Source organism: Struthio camelus, chromosome 12, assembly GCF_040807025.1.
Source record: "Struthio camelus isolate bStrCam1 chromosome 12, bStrCam1.hap1, whole genome shotgun sequence".
NCBI lineage: Eukaryota > Metazoa > Chordata > Aves > Struthioniformes > Struthionidae > Struthio > Struthio camelus.
The window spans coordinates 13,048,662-13,068,512 of NC_090953.1; the positions used below are offsets into that span (position 1 = coordinate 13,048,662).

General features: G+C 37.2%; 1 protein-coding gene across 2 annotated transcripts in view; it reads left to right on the plus strand.

The window, feature by feature from the left end:
• The window catches only part of SECISBP2L (SECIS binding protein 2 like), a 33,396-nt gene that overhangs the window by 8,489 nt on the left and 5,056 nt on the right, over positions 1–19,851 (plus strand). Inside the window, exons 2-17 of one of the 2 annotated variants that reach the window (XM_068958686.1) lie at positions 2,247–2,425; positions 3,775–4,099; positions 4,672–4,807; positions 5,275–5,504; positions 5,600–5,624; positions 6,399–6,514; positions 9,904–10,035; positions 10,636–10,719; positions 11,779–11,946; positions 12,089–12,230; positions 13,865–14,034; positions 15,311–15,443; positions 16,595–16,757; positions 17,385–17,605; positions 18,342–18,496; positions 18,985–19,204. In XM_068958686.1, coding sequence (XP_068814787.1) covers positions 2,247–2,425; positions 3,775–4,099; positions 4,672–4,807; positions 5,275–5,504; positions 5,600–5,624; positions 6,399–6,514; positions 9,904–10,035; positions 10,636–10,719; positions 11,779–11,946; positions 12,089–12,230; positions 13,865–14,034; positions 15,311–15,443; positions 16,595–16,757; positions 17,385–17,605; positions 18,342–18,496; positions 18,985–19,204 — 2,599 coding nt within the window. The remainder of the gene's footprint in view (positions 1–2,246; positions 2,426–3,774; positions 4,100–4,671; positions 4,808–5,274; positions 5,505–5,599; positions 5,625–6,398; positions 6,515–9,903; positions 10,036–10,635; positions 10,720–11,778; positions 11,947–12,088; positions 12,231–13,864; positions 14,035–15,310; positions 15,444–16,594; positions 16,758–17,384; positions 17,606–18,341; positions 18,497–18,984; positions 19,205–19,851) is intronic. The other variant, XM_068958687.1, reaches the window with a different exon arrangement.

Sequence of the window (19,851 nt, forward strand, 5' to 3'; positions counted from 1 at the left end):
TTCAATAATTGAATGATACTTAAATAGAAAATTATCTGGTAGCTTTTCAAACTGAGAAGTGAATTGATGTTTACCGGAAATAACTAATGTTGAAATTTGAGCCAATACTGCATTTAATCTCATGAGGGAGTTATAAATCAGCAAATTTGACAATGGAAGGATAAAATTAAAACCAGAGATAGACAGACACTTGGCCTTTTTTTGTAGGAAAAGTTTGGTTGCAGTTCTAGAAGTTATCAGAACAGCTTTTATAGAGCAACTGTCTTTGTAATTATATAGCTTTGGGTATCGTATATGGCATGTATAGAGTTTAAAAGAATGCACCACCTGAAATTTTTGTCTTTATCTTTGAAATTGTCAGGGAAAGTGTAATGTTACAATAGCAAGTTATATGTATAGAATTATATTTTCTCTGTTATAAAAGCACATTGCATCCATTACTGGTAGTTAACAATAATTTAATACTAAATGCAAGCCCTCTGTGAAATTTAAGGAGCTTTTACAGTCTCAACCGAGTCTTTTCTGTCTTCTTTACAAAACACTGCACAGTGGCAAGATACTTAAATACCAGTTTGTTTTCACCTCATCTGTTCAAGGAATTACAACGTAACTCATGGTTTTAGTCATTTGTTTGATGATTCTACCTTTTGCTCATTAAATACTTTTCTTGTTTTTAAATGCATCAGATTAAATAAATGAATAGTCAGTACTCTGTGTAAGGGGGTTTTGACCTCACTATTGGTCAAAAAAATGCTTAAGCTAGGAGTGTGTTTAGTTCAATTTGATACCTTGAAGTATCCTATTCATTCAGTAAAATAAGCCTTTTTTCACTGACTGGGACAACTAGTTTCAAAATGTTGTTGGACTTCCCTCTCCCAATTCTGTCCCCCATTGCTGCCAAATACATACAGGATCCATACAGAATCTGGCACCATATTTTTCAAAAATAGATTTTTTTTTTTAATAAGCCTGTAGATTCAGGTATTGGCAGTAAAGCTAAAATGTCTCAAGGTGGATTGTGGGCTTGACACAGAGCAAGGACGCAGGCTGACCACCACGTGGTAGAACGTGACTGCCTGTCACCACGTTCCTGAGCTCTGCTTGTTTAACTGATTCTGCTCACGTGGATGTCCTACAGGTAGCAGCATATAACACTGTCCTCTGCACGTCAGAGCTTTGTTTTTCCATCTGTAAAATAGAGAATGTCCTTGTTCAAATTAGGTGTTGCCTTTTGTAATTGTTTCTTGGACAGATGGAGAGAAAAGCTTCTGGAGCTCTTGCCTGCTTTAGAGAAAGCCTGTCTAGAAACTGATATTCCATGAGAAACTAAATGGGAGACAAGTATAATGCAGTTGTAATCTTTGTACAAAAAGATGCTTTTCAGCTAAATGTAACTTAAAAGGTAATGTAAAATACAAGGGTACTTTGGATCTGCAATTGTCTCTGCAACTAAGGCTCCTTCAGTAAGCTGAATAGAGCAATTTTTTAATTCTTTATAAGATCCTTCTAGTCTACACAAGACTAGAAATGTGGGTTAAAAGGCTTTAAGCTGCTGAGGATACCTTTTTTTTAAATGACTTTTTGCGGGGAGGGGAATCTTTTTTCCTTTGAAAGCACATCTTAAGACTTATTTCTAAGCAATCTTTAATTACTTCATGGCAAAACCTGATCATATTCCTAACACTTTAAAATACGTTAAAAATGTGCAGATGGAGCGTGTGTGGGTTTTTCTTCTGTGATACACCATCTATTTTAGCAGTAAAGCTATGGTGGCTGAAATTGCGTTCATAATTGCCTAGGAGCGTGGTCAATTTTGTAGTGCAGACCAGGCATTACTACATCTTCCATATGTTGGTATCAGTTATGAAAGCCTACACAACTGTGCTCCACCTACAGTGCTAATCCAATTGCACTCCAATTGTGCTCAGACTAGTATCTGCTCTGTAAGATCTGAACTTCAATTTCTTTTTAATTAATTGCTTTTTGCATAGCATTTTGAAAATGTAAAGGGTAATCTAAATGTTAAATGTTGGTCATCTGTATTGCGGCCTCTAATTGGAAGGATGGAGCAAGCACTTGCCAACTGTTCCCTACCTCTTTCAGTTTGCTGAAGAAATCCTGCAGTCTTGTCGTCCTTTTGCCTGCTCTTTGTGATAATTGCCATGCACCTTTATGAATCTAAGTTTTCCCAAGCAACTTATGCCTTTCTGTATTTAATGAAGACGTTGTTTTTTCTCTTTCTTAAGAATGTCAAGCTGTCAGCTGAAGTAGAACCATTTATCCCTCAGAAGAAGGGTCCAGAAACACTAATGATCCCTATGGCGCTTCCTAACGACAGTGGAGGAGTTAATGGCGTGGAACCAACTCCTATCCCCAGTTACCTGATCACTTGCTATCCATTTGTACAGGAAAACCAATCCAATAGGTAATATGTGGTTTTGTTTTTTTTTTATCGCAGATGATTTCTTTTTAAGTGGGTTTGAACTTGAGAGGAGTTAGTGACAGTCAAGTGTATATTCACTTTGGCTGCTGTGTTTAATCTCCTGACCCGTCACGGGTGAGGAGGAAGTTTGTGTCCTGTCCTGTTTCCTCTGCCCTTATTTCCTTCTCTTTACTTTCCTCTATTCATATTCCTTGTTCCTTTTCTTGCCTTTGCTATGCAGGTCTGGATACAGATCCCTCACAAAGTCACCCACTGTGCTCTTGCATCTTCTAGCCCAATCAAGAGATCTGTGTTTGAATCTGAGTCTGAAACAAGGCACCAGGTGTCCTACTTTCCTCCTGCCATGGAGAAACAGTACGCAGCTGACGCTGTTGTAGTCAGTCTAGCTGACAGTCTAAGTCTGTCTAACCAGCTTTCTTTGCATTATTAGTTATAATGCATCGAGTTTATAACCTCTATTCTATCCCAGATCTGTTCTCTGAATGCACAGCCTAGAGGGTGATCACTTTGTATCTATCTCTTGTATTCATTAGTTGGTATTTATAAACGTAATGTATGCAAAGAATAGCACTTCATAGTGCTGCTGCACTTGAATAGGTAAGAAGAAAAATATTTCTTCTAGGAACTGCGTACTGCAGATCTGTAAGATTATCATGCATCTTTCCTTTTTCTTTTCTCTAATATTTGGGCCTTCACATTTTCTATGTAGACAGCCTCCTGGTCTCTTGGGGCTTGAAGAGAGAGAACTGAGTTCAGAGTTTCCAGGGGGGGTCTTTTTGTACTGTGCTGTATCACAAATGAAAATGTAGGAAGAAGTCCCTACACTTGGTTTCAGTAGTAAGTTTGTAAATACCTGTTTTTCCTGTGTGCTTCTTAAGGCCTGTATTTTTGTAGGAGTTTTGAGCAGAGTGTGAGTTGATGGCTTCCTCTCTTAATTTACTCAAGCACTTGGCCCTGAATAAGCTGATGAATGTTACTGTTCCATCTGTTTATTTTATTTCCAATGAAATAAACAGGCCTAAAGTACCTGTAGCCATTTGCTTTGACATTTAAATACTAAGTTTAATATTAGAAATTTAAACAGTAAGTTCACACAGGTGCCAAGATAAGCAAAACTCTTTATCACTTGAATGTAATTTGAGCTTTTATATATTTTTGTTAACATAATTTAATTGCAATCTCTAAGAAGCTTAACATCTTAAAATTTTATTATTAAAAGCTAAGAGTCCATGAAATATGTCTAATATATATTTTTGCGGGGCGTGGGGTAGTCTGAGTTTTTTGAGGGGAAAACTTCCTCAGCAGCCGCCTTTTCCTCTTGATTTTTTCAGACAGTTTCCATTATATAACAATGACATCAGATGGCAGCAACCCAACCCAAATCCTGCAGGACCATACCTTGCTTATCCTATAATATCTGCACAGCCACCTGTTTCTACAGAATATACATATTACCAGCTGATGCCAGCACCATGTGCTCAGGTCATGGGTTTCTACCATCCTTTCCCTACACCCTATTCTGCACCCTTTCAAGCAGCAAATGCTGTAAATGCAGTTACTACAGAATGCACCGAGCGTCCTAACCCGCCAGGCCAAGTCTTTCCACTATCCGGTCAGCGAAGCCGAAGCAGTAACAGGGGACCAGTCATACAAAAAGTAAGCTTGCTACTGACCACCTGTTGATAGGATGGATAGAGCTGTATAGGAAATCCCTTCACGCAGGAAGCGTGTATCTCGTTCAAGCAAGAATATGTATGGCAGTAATATCAATGGGAGGGAAAGTGGGCGGAAAATACGTGAATCGGAGTAATATTTTGTATAGTGTCTTTGTATAGTGACACGGTACTTACGTTTTGTGTTAAAATGCTTGGTGAGCTTATAAAACCTGATTAGTGCAATAACAGAAACTCTCCTCCCTCCAGTGCCGCTCCACTAGTTAGATCTGAGTTTAGAATTAGTTCCTTAGAGAACAAAATACGCCCATACTTTGTTTACCTTTTGTTATGAGGTGGAAGTATAGTACAGGTCATGCAGAAAAAGGGGGAAAGGTTAGTAAACCAAATATATAGGCTTGTCATAAAATGCTAATTAATCTCCTGTCTTCAAATATGTGCTTCTGCACAGAGTGTTATGTTAGAACTTGTAATAATTGTTCTATTTATTTTGGTTACAACTCTGAAGCCAAATCTTGTGGCTTATGTGTATATATGGCTACTCTTTTAAAACAGCAGCAACAGTTACAGCCGCACATAAAAAATAAACGGCCTCCAGTGAAAAATGTAGCAACCCAAAAGGAGACTAGTTCATCAGGACCTGAGAACAGATCAAAGATTGTTTTGTTGGTTGATGCATCACAGCAAACAGGTAACTTCTCTCATATTTTCTGGATGTACTAAATGAGTAGAACTACATTTCTGTCACCATGTTTCCTGGAACGGGGTGGACCTGTTTGAGAGAGCTGCTAAGGTAGATCTGTGCTGATCAAAAAGGTAATGAAGAAAAGGTACTGGTGGCTGTAGAGACCTATTGAATATGTCAGATTATAATTTTGCGATGATGCGGTGCTCCTGCAGAGACACAAAGTAACCCTAAGGTATTAAGACCTTAGCCACTGTCAGAAACGCTCTATCTTTTTGGAGTTGATTAATAGTTGGAAAACTAGACCTCATTTCTTTTTCAGTTCAGTGCTATCATTAATTTTACTAAAGGGAAATTACTGTCCTATGGAAAGACTTTAGATTTTTTGCATCTCATTTGTTTTTTATAGTATATAGGTTTTTTGTTTTTAACGATTCCTGTACAAGTCATTATATTTTTATTCTGTCTTGCAGACTTTCCTTCAGATATAGCTAATAAGTCACTGTCTGAGAGCGCATCTACAATGCTTTGGAAATCAAAAGGCAGGCGCAGAAGAGCTTCTCACCCTGCTGCAGAGTCCTCTAGCGAACAAGGCGCAAGTGAAGCAGACATTGACAGTGACAGTGGTTATTGTAGTCCAAAGCATGGCAATAACCAGGCTGCAGCCATGACTTCAAGAAATACAGATTCTTGCACAATGAATGTGCGTAGACATAAGTCAATAATTTAGCTGTGTTTATATCCTGCACAATAATAAAAACTATTGAAATAATTGTTATAATTGTTTTTCCTTTTCAGGTTGTAGAACCAGCAATAAATACAGGTAAGCATTTTCTTAGCTAGTAAGCTGTATCATGTTTTCCTGAGTCGTTTTGCTAGGAATCATCTCTCTGTGCACTTCAAGCATGCTACTCCAACTGATCGGGTACTTCAGAAGATCTCTTTACGGCTCCCCTCCGCCCCTGTAGTTGCTTGCTGAATGGGTGGATAAGAAGTTGTTACTAATGATGTATTAACAATTATTGTCCTTTAAAGGAGAAAAAAGTGGAAGACTCCAAAAGGAAGCACTCGGACAAAAGTTGTTTGTCGTAGTTATATTTTATTCTCAGGCTTCCTTACCCTGTTGAACTGCAGTTATATTCATATTTGAGTAGTAATTACACTGCTCTATACAGCTCTGAGTTAAAAGAGCTCTCATTTCTCTATTTGAGAAGCACTCGAATACTTTTCTAGAAGTTTTAGAGAAGTACTGTAACATGAACAAACATTTTACTTAGTCTGGTAGTAGAGGGTAGTGCTATTAGCTGTTGTTTATGATTGGACTGAAAATTGAGGATGTGAACCTGAGATTTCGTTTATCTGCTTGCTTACTAATTATCAGTTTGGGCAATTTGTATGTCTGTAATCTCACCTTTTCCATAGAGGCAATTCTGCTAACTCCTGGAAATAGCTACAGAAATAAACGTTGTCAGATCTAGTCTTTCTCAGAGAATTTTCTAATTTAAAAGTGTGTTTCTGGCTTTGGCGTGTGTGCTCATTATGATGCGTTCTGTCGTACTAACTCATTTTTCATAGACATCACTTCTGTCTCTTTCAGCAGGTGTGGGTTGGACTAATGTAAATTCCCAGGCAACTCAAAAAAAGCCTTGGATAGAAAAAACTCAGACATTTTCTAGAGGTGGAAGACAAGCTGAGCAAAGAAGTAGTTCACAGGTATGTTATTAATGGCTCTAAGTTTAAGCATTCTATTTTTTTAACTGTATGAAGACAAGGAATTTGTAATGGATTAGAAAATTAACATACAGCAAATAATCAGTGAAAACAGTGAATAAAAAGTGTAGAAACTCAAGCTGGGAGTCGAGCTGAACAGACCCCCTCCAAATCACATGTTTTTTGTGCTACCACTATGTATGATTTTACATACTTGGCAATTTTCTGTCTATATTATGTTCTTTACATGCATCTACCTATAAAGCAAGTTACATATATAAAGTAACTTGTGAAATGAAGACAGTGTGGGTTAATAAAAAAGCCAGTGCAGTGATTTCTATACAGTAATGGGATTTGGGGGGGGAGGGGAGAGTTTTGTTTCATTTTTTTGTTTAAATCTCTTCACGCTTCAAAATACTTAAAAATCTTAAACTTTCTAATGAAAGTGATGAAATAGAATCCTATGTTCTCACTCTTGACTTGCAAATTTTGTTTTTATATTGATGTATCATATTGTTGGTTTTATTATTAATAAATACATTTCAATGGTTTTGTGCTAAAATTTGAAGAGTACATTTTTATAAAACTTTGTGGGACAGTATCTCTGTAATTAGTGTGTGAGAAGAAATTAACCTTCCCCTGCCTCCCAAATGAAATGAAATAGTCAAAACCAGGAAGGCCAAAATGACTGTGTCTGCTAAGACCTCATTTTCATCCATATTTAGTTATTGCGGACATGAACACTAGAGCTTGAAATGGGGATTTCTTTATCATAGGCATGTCTGTATGTGCATTGAGATAGCTTGTCCTGTTCAGTTTATGTCAAATGGATTTGTTGATTTGTTGATTTGTTTTGGATCTTCCCCTTCGGTCCCCTGTTTTTCTATTAAGAAGCCTGTTGTCCCTTCTATGTGGCAATCTAGCAGTTCCAGATTTGGGGGGCGGGGGGGTTGTCTTTTTAACGTTCTGTAGCCAAATTAAAAATGCTGTTATGAACCAGTTTTGGTAGTTTAGGGTGTTGGGAGAATAAGAGGGACCAGCTTTCTTCTCATCCTGTAGACTCTAAATCTGGCAGTTATTTTAGATATTTAAAAACAAAGCTGGCACAAAGAGTTTTAAATGAGGTTTCACTAGCCAATTTCACTGTACCTCAAGGTAAAATTGTCCTAGAAACTGACTGTTTTCCTTTGAAATTAAACTTGCACTCAGGCCATAGCAAGTTTTCTTGGGAAATACGAGTGATCAAGGTATGCTTCGTTTCCCACCAACCCCTCTTGCGCCTGGCTTTCCACCAGCCTTCCACTTCATAAACAGGGGAATGTTCATACCACTGTTCCGAGGTCTCTGGTCTCCAGAGAGCTCTGTGCCCCTGTGTTGTTATAAAACACATGTTGAGAAGGCGATAATTGCACACAGAAAAAACGTATAGTGGAAGAAAGTCCTTTGGTTACAAACGGTTCCTCAGGGTTCACGTCTCGTTTCTGTGGAGTCATCAGCAGCTCCTGCATCTTCCTTCGTGTTTGTCCAAAAGGACCCTATTTGAGTGCTCTTCAGGTGTCTGCTGCGATCCTAAATTAGAATTTGAGAGATGAATGGAGATAGTATATGCAAAGAGTTTGCCAATATCACATTTAATTGCTAGAGGAAAAAGCTTCTGAATTTCACATCTTTAACGGTTAAAGCAGCAAATCTGTGGCAATTCTGTAGCAGTGCTCACAATGTTATCTTTCGTGAAGGCTATGACAATATACAACGGACGCTTGATCCGCCTATCTGCGTATTGAGCCACGTTTGCTGCTTTGCTTTAATTTTATAGTTATATTAATTAAATCCATAGGCTGACCATCCTATGTCAGTCTTTTAGTTACTTCTTTGGTGGTGGAGGCAGCCTTCTGCTTTCACAAAGAGCTTGCAAAAATACATTTTCCTCTTCTGCTGCTGTTGTGCCTTGTCTCATGTTTATGCCCATGTTGAGTATGGCTATTGAGACATCTCTCGAGAAAAATCTTCTGGTTTTGGCAGATGACTTTCAAGTCTCTTAACAAGTATAAAACCTTTCTGCAGTGAAAGAGAGCTGAGATTCTCTATAGGTCCTGCTGAAGTGACAGTCCTGCCCTGTGGTACACGTGTGGTACAAAGGTCACAGTACATTGTAGTTTTAATGTTCTGGGATAAGTGGTCTGAATGAGGTAAGAGTGAAACATTTGAGGGTAGATTACTCTTGTAACCTCAGATAATTAATGTAATTATCAAGTTTTTAGAAAAGCTGTTTTGCTTTTTTTTTTGGTGTGTATGGCATGACTTTCTGAACTATTAGGTATCTTCCCGCCTGGCCCCAAGAACTTCAAGGATCCTCCTCCCTAATAGGATCTAGAAGGGAGCAGAGAGAAGTGGATGGCTTTTAAGTGTCAAGGCAAACCTAGGCAAATCTGAGGTTTTTAAAAGCTTAGTGAGTAGTACTGGAAGCTGCTGTATTATTTTCTACTTGAAAATACTACTGAAAAGTACCATAGAAGATCAGCATAGCAGGAGTCGTAACTACTCATAGCAGTAAAGCAAGCCAGCAATGCTGGATGTAATTGTTGAAATACAAATTCATAGAAGCTTATAAGAACAAAAAACTATTTAAGTTATCCCGTGACAAAGTAATGGGAGATAGAACACTAGTAATAGGGACCTGGTTTTGTGAACAGTACACTTGACAGAGCTTTTTCAAAGGTCTGTTTAAACATGAGTGATGGAATAACGTTTTAAAAGTGGATTGAGAACATAATTGAAGCTTTCAGCTGTACAACGGATGAACAGAAATTACAAGCTGGCAAAAACATAAGGGTGTTATAGGTGTGCGCAATCTGCTTTAGCATTTTGGGTCTGTTTCTTATAATATGAAATGGAAACACTTGGTGAAAATAAATTCCCATTCATGCCTCAGCTAGGTTGCTTTGCTGGGATATGGATTTGTTAGGGCACCTACATCCCCATGCGGCAGAGTCACCTCTGCTCTCTTTTAACCAATGAACAAATGGATACTTGCACAAAGCAGAATAATTCTGCAGAGAAGACGCCCAGTCAGCAGATCAAGGATTTTGACTCTGGTGTTTCACGTTTCATATGATGTCCTGAAACTTTCTTTATTGAAACCAACTTACTAGAAAAACTTCTTGGAGCAAAAAAAAAAAAAAAAACCAAAAAAAAACCTGCTAGCATTTGTGGATTCTTTTTTTCTGTTTTCTCTCCTTTAAGGCAAAACCCTAAAATACATAGCTTACTGAATCTAACTTCACAAAAACTGTACATCTTTTGTGGCTAATTAGTGAACACGAATGCCATGCATGCACGGACATTTTGAAAAACTGAAATTACAAAATATTGATCACATCTCTTATTTTTAGTCCGGTTTCAGATGCCGAGGCCACAGCACATCTTCAGAAAGAAGGCAGAATGTGCAGAAACGACATGAAAAACCTCTCACTATGAGTCAATCAGGCAGAACAGAGCAGAGTCCTGAACCTCTGTATTTTGAGGTAGTGTTGTATGAAAACTACTTTCATATTGTAGTAAGATAAGCCAACACTGGTAGTCTCAACATATAGATAAGTGATAGTCTCACCAAGGAGAAGTTCCAAAGCCATCTGGCTCTGCCATGTAGTGCACTAACTTCACTTATTATATGATGCTTTCAGTGTGTGTGTGTGTACCTGCACAACAACTTGTAGTGGGGTGTTGTGGAAAGTGTGAGGACTTAAAACTGTGGAGGAGAGGGGGGGTGGTTGTTGTGGTGAACAAATTAGGTAGACAACTTTCAAGTAACCTTTTATTTACCTGAGAATAAAGACTAATGTATTTGGTGATTTTTTTTATCCAAATATAGTTAATTTCTTTAATGTACAATGCTAGTTTAAGGTTTTTGTTTGTTTGTTTTGGAAAAGTTCATTTAGATATAGAAATCTGTTGTTAATTTGGTTATCATGTCCTATTTGTGTAACTCTTACGCCTTTCCAGCTTAAGATCAAACTTTAGATAGGATTCGGTTCATGCCCTTCTAGTTTTCAGCCATTTCAGTTGATGCTTTTCCTGTGACATTCAGTTCCACTCTCGTCACTTTTAATTTGTATATTGTTTAGGATGAAGATGAATTTCCAGAGCTAAATAGTGACAATGGGAGCAGCAAGAGCACTAACATCCAGCAAAAGATTTCACCCAAAGTAGTAAGTAATTCTTTTGTTTTGCAAAGCATTTTTAAGTAGAGGGAAATTGTTTTGAGATTGCCGTGAAGTTAATGTCTGTCTTTATGACTCTGTTACAATGATTTTAATATAATAATTCTGATGACTTTTAAGGTATTTGCAATACCAATCTAGACTTTAAAGAAATGCCAATTAAATAAAATAACAGTGGTGTAGAGAAGCCATGTGAAAGCGGACTGCTGGATTTCTGTCTGCTAATGAGATTGTCAATAATGAGTGAGACTGTAAGATACATGATGGATGCTTCTCCATCTCACTAGTAGTGTGCTTTTCATAAACTTTGTACTTTTTGAAGTTGCATGATAAACTTTAAGTGAGCATTAGACATGATAGGATTTCTGAAACTAAAATTGATTTGAGGTGCTTATCTGACTTTTTGTACTAATACTTAAATTACATCTTGTGGCACGCTTTATTCTTTCTGACTTAAAGGGCTTGCATTCAGACTGCTAGTTTGGTGCAGACTTTTATTAAAATCGTCAAATCCACAAATATGTAACCATACTTTCAGTTTTTAAAATAAACACAATTAACATAGTTTATTCTGAAAGGAACATAAACTAAGAGAATCTGCTTTTAGATTGTACAAATGGATGATGCAAAGATGCTCTTTTAATACTTGTATGGTTCTACAACAAAACATTTTAATAGATAGTCTAGACTTATTTCATCTATTTGACTATTCTCCAAGAAAGTCAAGTCCTATATGAAATCCTTGGAGGGGGCACCTGTATTTAGTAATTAGACTGGAAAACATTCTGAAGAAATTGGGCTAAAAATGTTCTCCTGTACAAAGATGAAATATGCATAAATAATTTCTAGTTTTATCACCTTCCTGTGTGATCTAGCTGTACTTAATCATTATAATTTCATATTGCTGACCGAAACAATTGTTCATTTGGTTTGTGGAGTGACACTCCTCCTATGAGAGAGGGAGAGAGAAATAAAAAAAAAAAAAAAAAAAAAAATTCATTTGAGAAGCCGTTAATTGCGTTTTATGCACTTTGTTTAAAATGCTAGTTGGATGACTTACCAGAGAATTCTCCAATCAACATAGTCCAAACTCCAATTCCTATTACAACATCTGTACCGAAGCGTGCAAAAAGTCAGAAGAAGAAGGCCTTGGCGGCAGCGCTTGCAACAGCTCAAGAATATTCAGAGATAAGCATGGAACAGAAAAAACTCCAGGTCTGTGGCTTCTCTTCTTCCTCCCCCCCCCCCACCCCACCAGTAGTAAAAAGGAATATGTATTTTCACTCTGTGATAGCAAGAATCTCTCTGGAAAGACTGTTTTGCTGGTATTTATCAGCACGTGATATTCTTGTTGTAGGAGGCTTTATCAAAAGCAGCTGGAAAGAAAAGCAAGACCCCTGTGCAGTTAGATTTGGGGGACATGTTAGCAGCTCTTGAAAAGCAGCAACAAGCAATGAAAGCTCGTCAGATCACCAACACCAGGCCTCTTTCATACACAGGTATTCCTAATCTGTTTGACTCGCTAAATGCATTTTGTGACAGTATACACATGAAATGTGATCATTCTGAACTCTTTAAATACTTTGTTCTGTTAAGTTTTATTTTGAGGTATGCACATAAAAAGTTGTGAATTTCTTAATGCATTTATTTTTTTTTTAAATTTACCTGTGCTACCTTACTACTTAGTTGCACAATGCAATGGTGAATAGTCTTACAGCATTGAAGAAAAACTTCTGCTAAAACACCTACTACTCAAATAACATTCACTTGTTGAGAGTAATGCGGTGCTAAAGTGAATATGTGAAAAGAACTGTACTAGGTCAAACAGAACATCTGTTCAAAAATTTTCTTTTGGAAGCAGCTTAGAGGGGATATGCATAGCTGGTGCACAAGGGTAGTTCTCCAGGATGTTCTTCCAGCCTCTAATGATCATAGTTCAGGGGCTCCTGACCCAAGGTTTTCTCAATCCAAATTTGTTTCTTAATTAAACTATCCATCACTCTTTCATTACATGCTTTTACTGTCCTTAAGGTCCTATGGCAGTGAGTTACTGCATGTTGCGTGGAAAAGCTCTTCCTTCTAGTGATTTGACCTTTTTTTTTTCCTTTGTGTCCCACTCATAATGTTGTTAGCCCTCATAGACCTTGTATTATGAAGAGAATGAGCAATCATTCCCTGCTCTCCTTCTATATAATTCTTAAAGATCTGTTATCTCCTTCCCAGTCTAAAGAGTCCTGGTCTATTCAGCTGTTATTCCTTGTACGGAAGTTTGTCCGTATTTCTGATCATCCTGATTGCCTTCTCTGTACCTTCTTGTAGTTCTGCTGTATCTTTTTGGAGATGTAAGCGAACACATATGCACAAAATATGAAGTTATGGTTCCACCATGAATTTATGCAATGGCTTACATGCTTTTTTCCTCTATTTCTTTTCCATCTCCTAATATTAAATTAGACTTTTTAGTGCTTGCTGCTGAATGGAGAATTGATGTTTTCATAGTTATCTATTTTAACCCCCCAGATCTCATTCCTAGGCAGTAGCACATAAGCTGGAGTTCATTATTATGCACATAGTTATCATTTTCCCTCATGTGTGTTTCTTCATTTACCTGCTTTAAGTTTCAGCTGTGTTAAAATACTAATTCGGTTTGGCAAGACTACATCAAACAAAACTCAGCAAAGAACAGTTGGCATTTTCATTTAAGACTGTTTTATTCTGTTTCTCACAGAAAGCATACTTAACAGCGTGCTGCACTCCCTCATGTGTTGTCCTGTCAGCTAACAGTCTTTGGCAACTAAAAATCAATATCTAAATAAATATTTCCAATGTATCATATTACTGTAATCCTACTAATGACTACATGTAGTCATTTGAGAGAGATTCTTTACCAATGTTATGAAGTAATTACTTTCCTGAAATCTATAGCTTCCTAAAACGTGAGGCTAAATTGAAGAAAGCTTAAAACCATCTGGAAGCAACAATATCTGATGATGTAATTTTCCTGTCATTATGAACTGTTTTTTTCCAGGGAAGGAAAATGTACTTTGAGAATTCATCAGTGGAAATTCTGAAATCAGTGTTGAAATAAAGCTGACATATCTTTTAGTGAGACTAATACCTTTCTCTTATTTAGTCGGCAGTGCTGCTCCCTTTCATACCAAAGAATCTGCTAACAGAAAGTCCTTAACAAAGGGGCAGCCAGCTATGGGTTGCCTTAATCCTTTGGATTCAACTGCTCCAAAAGTGAAAAGAGGAAAAGAAAGAGAAATTTCAAAACTGAAACGCCCTACAGCACTTAAAAAGGTAAACATGACAACTGTTGAGTGTGTTGATCTACATTCAAACTTCAGAAATAAAAATTGTTATTTTTCACCTGAAGTCTAGAGACCCTGAGCATAGAGTAAGCAATTATAAGCTTTTATGTCTAGTTCCTATTATAGTGATGTCTTGTTCTTTGGATTTAGGCGTGTAACTTGATTTCTCTGCACCCGTGGCAGATAAGGGATAATGCATGTCTATCTCAATAGCAGTTATAAGAACTTTTTACTATAAGCATTAAGTCACATGGGCTAAACTAGGTGAGCTTTTCCATGCTGTAAAGCCCTAGTATGTAGGGCGATGTAGTATACTAAGCTAAATCCCTCCCCCTTTTTTAAATGGAGATATAACTTGAAGTCAAAGGCTGCTTTTTAATTGAGTGAATTTAGAATTCGTTGTGTATGTATGTATATACGTACACAAATAAAACAGATATGTACACAGAGATATAATACATTATGTGAAGAAATCAAAAGGTAAAATACAGAAAACCTATCTTTAAAAAAAGGAAGAAAATGTGAAAGTTCCTCGATGTTACACTCAGTTCTTCTCAGGATCACCTTGTGAAATGGGCAGGTGGGATTTGGCAAAACTGTGTGTGTATGACAGTTGGCACTGGCTACTTTGCTTTTTTTGTTCTCCCCAGCAAGCTTGTTTTTCCTGACTTATCCATGATGCGTTTGGGCTAGAGAAATGCAGAGCTACCTATTCAGAAAAGTTTTCTAACCTGTCTGTTGTGGAGGCCTTTGTAATTTTTTGTTGTTGTTGTTATCCATCATAATAATGGCAAAATATCCATGGCTGCTTAGTTATCTTTATGCCTTTGTTACTATAAATGAGAGGAGCCTATCTGTTATAGGGGGGCTTCACAGGGACGCCGTAGTGTCCTTGCATAAGGAGTGTATGCATGGTGTGGGTCACTTGTGGGTGGGATTTTTTGTGTGCTTTTTGTATGTTTTGTTTTGAAATGGATGGAGATAAAGAATTGTTGATGAGTGAGTGTTCCTTACTAAAAGAAGCTCTGGAAGTACTTAATATTTAAAACAAAGTGATTTGAATAAAGTACTGCCTGTGATCGATGAGGAAACCTGAAATGGTTTCAGTTTTTTCTTGGTTGGTATGTTTTGTGATTCTAGTGTGAGTAGGAAGGTTTGAAACAAGTTGGTTAACTTTATTTTGTCTTTTGTTCAGTGAAATGGGACACTTTTCTTTGGTACCTATATATTTTTCAAGTGCTGACAATTGCTATTTTTGTCCATAGATTATTTTGAAAGAGAGAGAAGAAAAGAAAGGCCGTTTATCAGCAGATCATAACCTTTTGGGATCGGACGAACAGAAAGAGGTTCATATTAACTTGACCTCTGATCAGTCTCAGGAATTGGCCTCTCAAGAAGGTCTGTCTCTTTTTTTCTTTTTCCTCTTTCTCTCTGTGTCTCAGAATAAACCTCACATTGCAGTAATCAACTCATTTTAATATATTGTCTTTTTTAATAGCATGCAACACATTTTATAGGCGTTAGCTGCCTTTTTTTTTTTTTTTTAAATCACATTATGAAACGCTAGAAATTAGAACCCGGTTTTTCTGGGATGCCTTGTCTGTACCTCAGTCGTGGAGAGCTCAGTCCAGAATGTGTGCTAATTACCTCCTCTCTGTGTAGCCTCTTAATTCATTTTTCTTGAGTGGATGTTTCAAACACCTCAGAGTTGGTTTAGACTTTTTTTTTTTTTTTTTAAAGCAGACAAAACTTGATCTTCCTCAGTAGCGATGGCATGATGGTGATCTGCTTGTGGGCTGGGCCATGTTGATCGGAATGCATTGTAATGATGAGCAAACTCAAAGTTCTCCAGATACAGAAGTTTTTTTTTTTTTTTAATTTTAAGTTTTTACAGTTTTTTTTTTTTTAACGTGCTGAACACTCCTGTCAATAAACTGGAATGTCTGGACTATCTGTTTGCAGTGACAGCTCTGAGCAACAAAGAATTTCCAATGTTCTTTTTTTTTTTTCTTTTTCTTTTTTTTTTCCCCCCTCCTCCTCCCGAATCCCTTTTGGAGAGGGGGGGGAGGAGGAGGGTCAAACTACCAAAACTCCAGATGTACCATTTCAAAACTTTTCTTTTGAGTGACCTTATCTGTTAAAAATTTTGCCTGACTTTAGCTGACTGAAGACCAGTGTGAAAATCTTCAGTATCCCAGGGATGGATTAATTAGAATATGAAAATAGTAAAAGAATTATTGGAATAAGTTGTAGCATTTGGGCAGGTCGTCTTGTCTGTTCTGTCTCTTTCCCAAACTTAGCTTTGGATTTCGTTTTATGAATAGTCAAATAGCACTTGTTTACCCAACCCACACCAAGTGTCTGATATGTGCTTGTTTAGCTTTTTGGTTTTTCTGCCTCTCAGCTGCCCCTCCGGGGAAGAATACTGTTTAGTGTTTTCAGAATATAATTTGGAACAGAGTGTGGGAGAGATGGGTGATAAACATGATACTGTTTCTTTTATGTAAAAGTGCCTTTGCATTTCATAATGTTTCAAATCTATCTTTCAGAAACTGGGCTAAGTATGCCTAGTGATACTTCACTTTCTCCAGCAAGTCAGAATTCTCCGTACTGCATGACTCCAGTGTCCCAAGGCTCACCTGCTAGTTCAGGAATAGGTAGTCCAATGGCATCTTCTGCAATAACCAAAATTCACAGCAAGAGATTCAGAGAGTAAGAGTTTTGCATTATTCACATAAACTTGAAGTTTGCACTTCTGTCACCCTCATTTAAGTGTGGATAGGTTTAGTAGGCTTAGAAGCTGAGGTAGCATAAACTACCCTTTCATCAGTACAGGTATAATCAGGTGGGGTGTGTGTGTGTTTTTTTTTTTTTTTCTTGTTGTAGATGGATGCATGCATGTGCATACGTGTGTGTGTGTAGATTTTATATATGTGTATACATATATGTGCATATATATACATATATATATATATGTATGTATACTTCAGGTTTTCCTTGCTTGCTGGCAAGGAGTAAGCTAGATAAAAGTATTTTGAAAAGGAGGTTACCCCCTCCTTCCCCCCCCCCCCTTTTTTTTTTTAAGCCTACATACACTATGGAGGCAAAAAAGAATATGAACGTTCATACCAACATATTACTGAAATGCTGAATGCTTTCAAGTGTTTTTTTTTCTTTCTTAGCCTAAAGTATACAGTCTGCTTTCTAAATCTCTTTTCATGGTTTTGTATAACACAATTTTGAGGAAGTAAAGTATTTTTTTATTTAGTAAAAGAAAGGGCTCAGTGAACTAGTGTTGAGCACGTGCTGTCCTAACTTTGATGTTTCTTGAATTGACAGATACTGTAACCAGGTTCTAAGTAAAGAAATAGATGAGTGTGTAACTCTGTTACTGCAAGAGCTTGTCAGCTTCCAGGAACGGATTTACCAAAAGGATCCCATGAGAGCTAAAGCAAGGAGAAGGCTTGTTATGGGGTTGCGTGAGGTTACTAAGCATATGAAGTTAAACAAGATCAAGTGTGTAATCATATCTCCCAACTGCGAAAAAATCCAATCAAAAGGTATAAATGATAAAAACAAAGTGATGCATTTAACTGTTTTGTATTTACAATTTTCTCATGCCATTGAGTAGCACTGATTAACAATGTTAGCTTTTCTCAGTTGTGCTAGATATAACACTTTCAAAATCAATTGTGTAATTGCCACTCTGTACGTACTTCATTCTATTCTGTTCCATTTTGGGAGAAGCTAGTTTGAGGAGTGAATAGCTTAACAAAAAGCGATATGCATCCAAATAGATTTTTATTTTTTTCCATTCAGTATTTGATGCATCTAAAATCCTGAGCTCTGAGTGCTTTCCAGGACAATTCATTCCTTCGTGTATGTATAGGCTAACCAACATATTTTGCTGCTACCAGAAGTGCAAATGGAGGCTTCCTGAGATAAGAGCAAAGCGCTCCTCAAGAAAATTGCTGTGATGAACTCTTACAGTGTGTAGAGCAGTAATAGAGAGTACAGAATATCACTGAACAGAAGCACCTTGATCTGTATGCACAGTAGTTTATATTTGACTGTACTGCAATACATGGGTTTTGTATCTGCCTATTCCTGTCTATTACCTTCCCACATACAGCAATGGCAGTTTATTTTGAGCAAGTGCTGAATGAAAACAACTGATGACTGTATGTACTGAAGTTTTAATTGATGAATTACAGTTAAAATTGGGACACAGATTTGTATCCTATCATACCATGACTTTAACTGACTAGATATCTATTTACAATTGCTTTCTCTAAGGTGGATTGGATGAGGCTCTGTATAATGTAATAGCCATGGCACGGGAACAAGAAATTCCTTTTGTCTTCGCTCTTGGGCGTAAAGCTCTTGGACGTTGTGTGAACAAACTGGTTCCTGTCAGTGTTGTGGGTATCTTCAACTATTCAGGTGCTGAGGTGAGTAATTCACATAATGGCTGGAGTAAATCACGATCCTTGTAAATAAGAACTGATTTGTCATGGAGAGCGCATCAAATGAGTACACGGTTTATACTGGCCCTGACTTGACCTATACTAGGTCTGTTTTTCCTTTGAAATTGCTTGCTTATTTACAGAACTGAGCCTGATGTGATGAAAAACTTTCATCGCAACTTCTTCTCTGTAGCTTTTGAGTAGACTTGAAAGGCCATCTGAAATTCCCTGGAGGACTTAAGACTGTAAGGCATACCAATATTTTAAAGTAAGCACATCTCAGAGTTGTGTAAATATGGAATAGCATTTCTATGAAATAGAGCAGAACTACTTTTTGGTCAAAGTAAAGATATTTGGAACTGGTAAACTTAAGGCTGAATATGTGCTGTAGCTTTGGTTAAAAGATGTACTGTAAAGTGGAAAATTACTAGTAAGAGCTATTATATATTAAAAAAAAAATGTTAATACCCTAGGACCTATTTAATAAGCTGGTATCACTGACTGAGGAGGCCAGAAAAGCATACAGAGACATGGTTGCAGCAATGGAACAGGAACAGGCAGAAGAAGCCTTGAAGAATGTCAAGAAGGCACCCCATCACATGGGTCATTCTCGTAATCCCTCTGCGGCAAGTGCTATCTCATTCTGTAGCGTTATTTCAGAACCCATATCTGAAGTGAATGAGAAAGAATATGGTAAGTGTTTTAAAACTTTTGTAACCAGAAGCTGGAATTTTCCACATGCTGCTTATTCTAAAACATAACTAAAATATAAAATTTATTCTTAATTTACAGTAGCTACAATTTTCAGGGGTAATACAAGATTGGTTAGTTTTCGGGTAGTTCCATAAGTAGTTTTTCCTAAACTATATGGGAAATAATCATTAAGTGCTAGTTCTCAGAAATCTTACAACTACCTGATGCTATTTTACTGATCAAAATCACCCTGAAAGCCAATGACAGGAGACTCGCATCAGCAGGGACTAATTCTCTAGTTTTATTGAACTAGTACAGAAAGGGGTACAGTAATAAGACTGTAAAAAGCACAGAACCAATTAGGTGGTTGAGGAGGAGCCAGTGATGCAAAAACATGACAGTGCATAGGAGCTAAGTTATTGAGTTCTCTGAAAGACAGGACGTTTAGTGTAAATCTTGAAATGTCAGATGGCAGTGAATGATTGTGAAGGGTTATTGTAGTGTGACCATGAGACTGATTTATATATCAACTCAGTTACATCCAGATGAGAGAGCAGGGAAAAAGAAGAATGCTCATTCAAGGTCAAAAATTCTTTTTCTTTTTTAATATCTCTTTAACTTGCATTAAAACTATCTTGGTTTTAGTT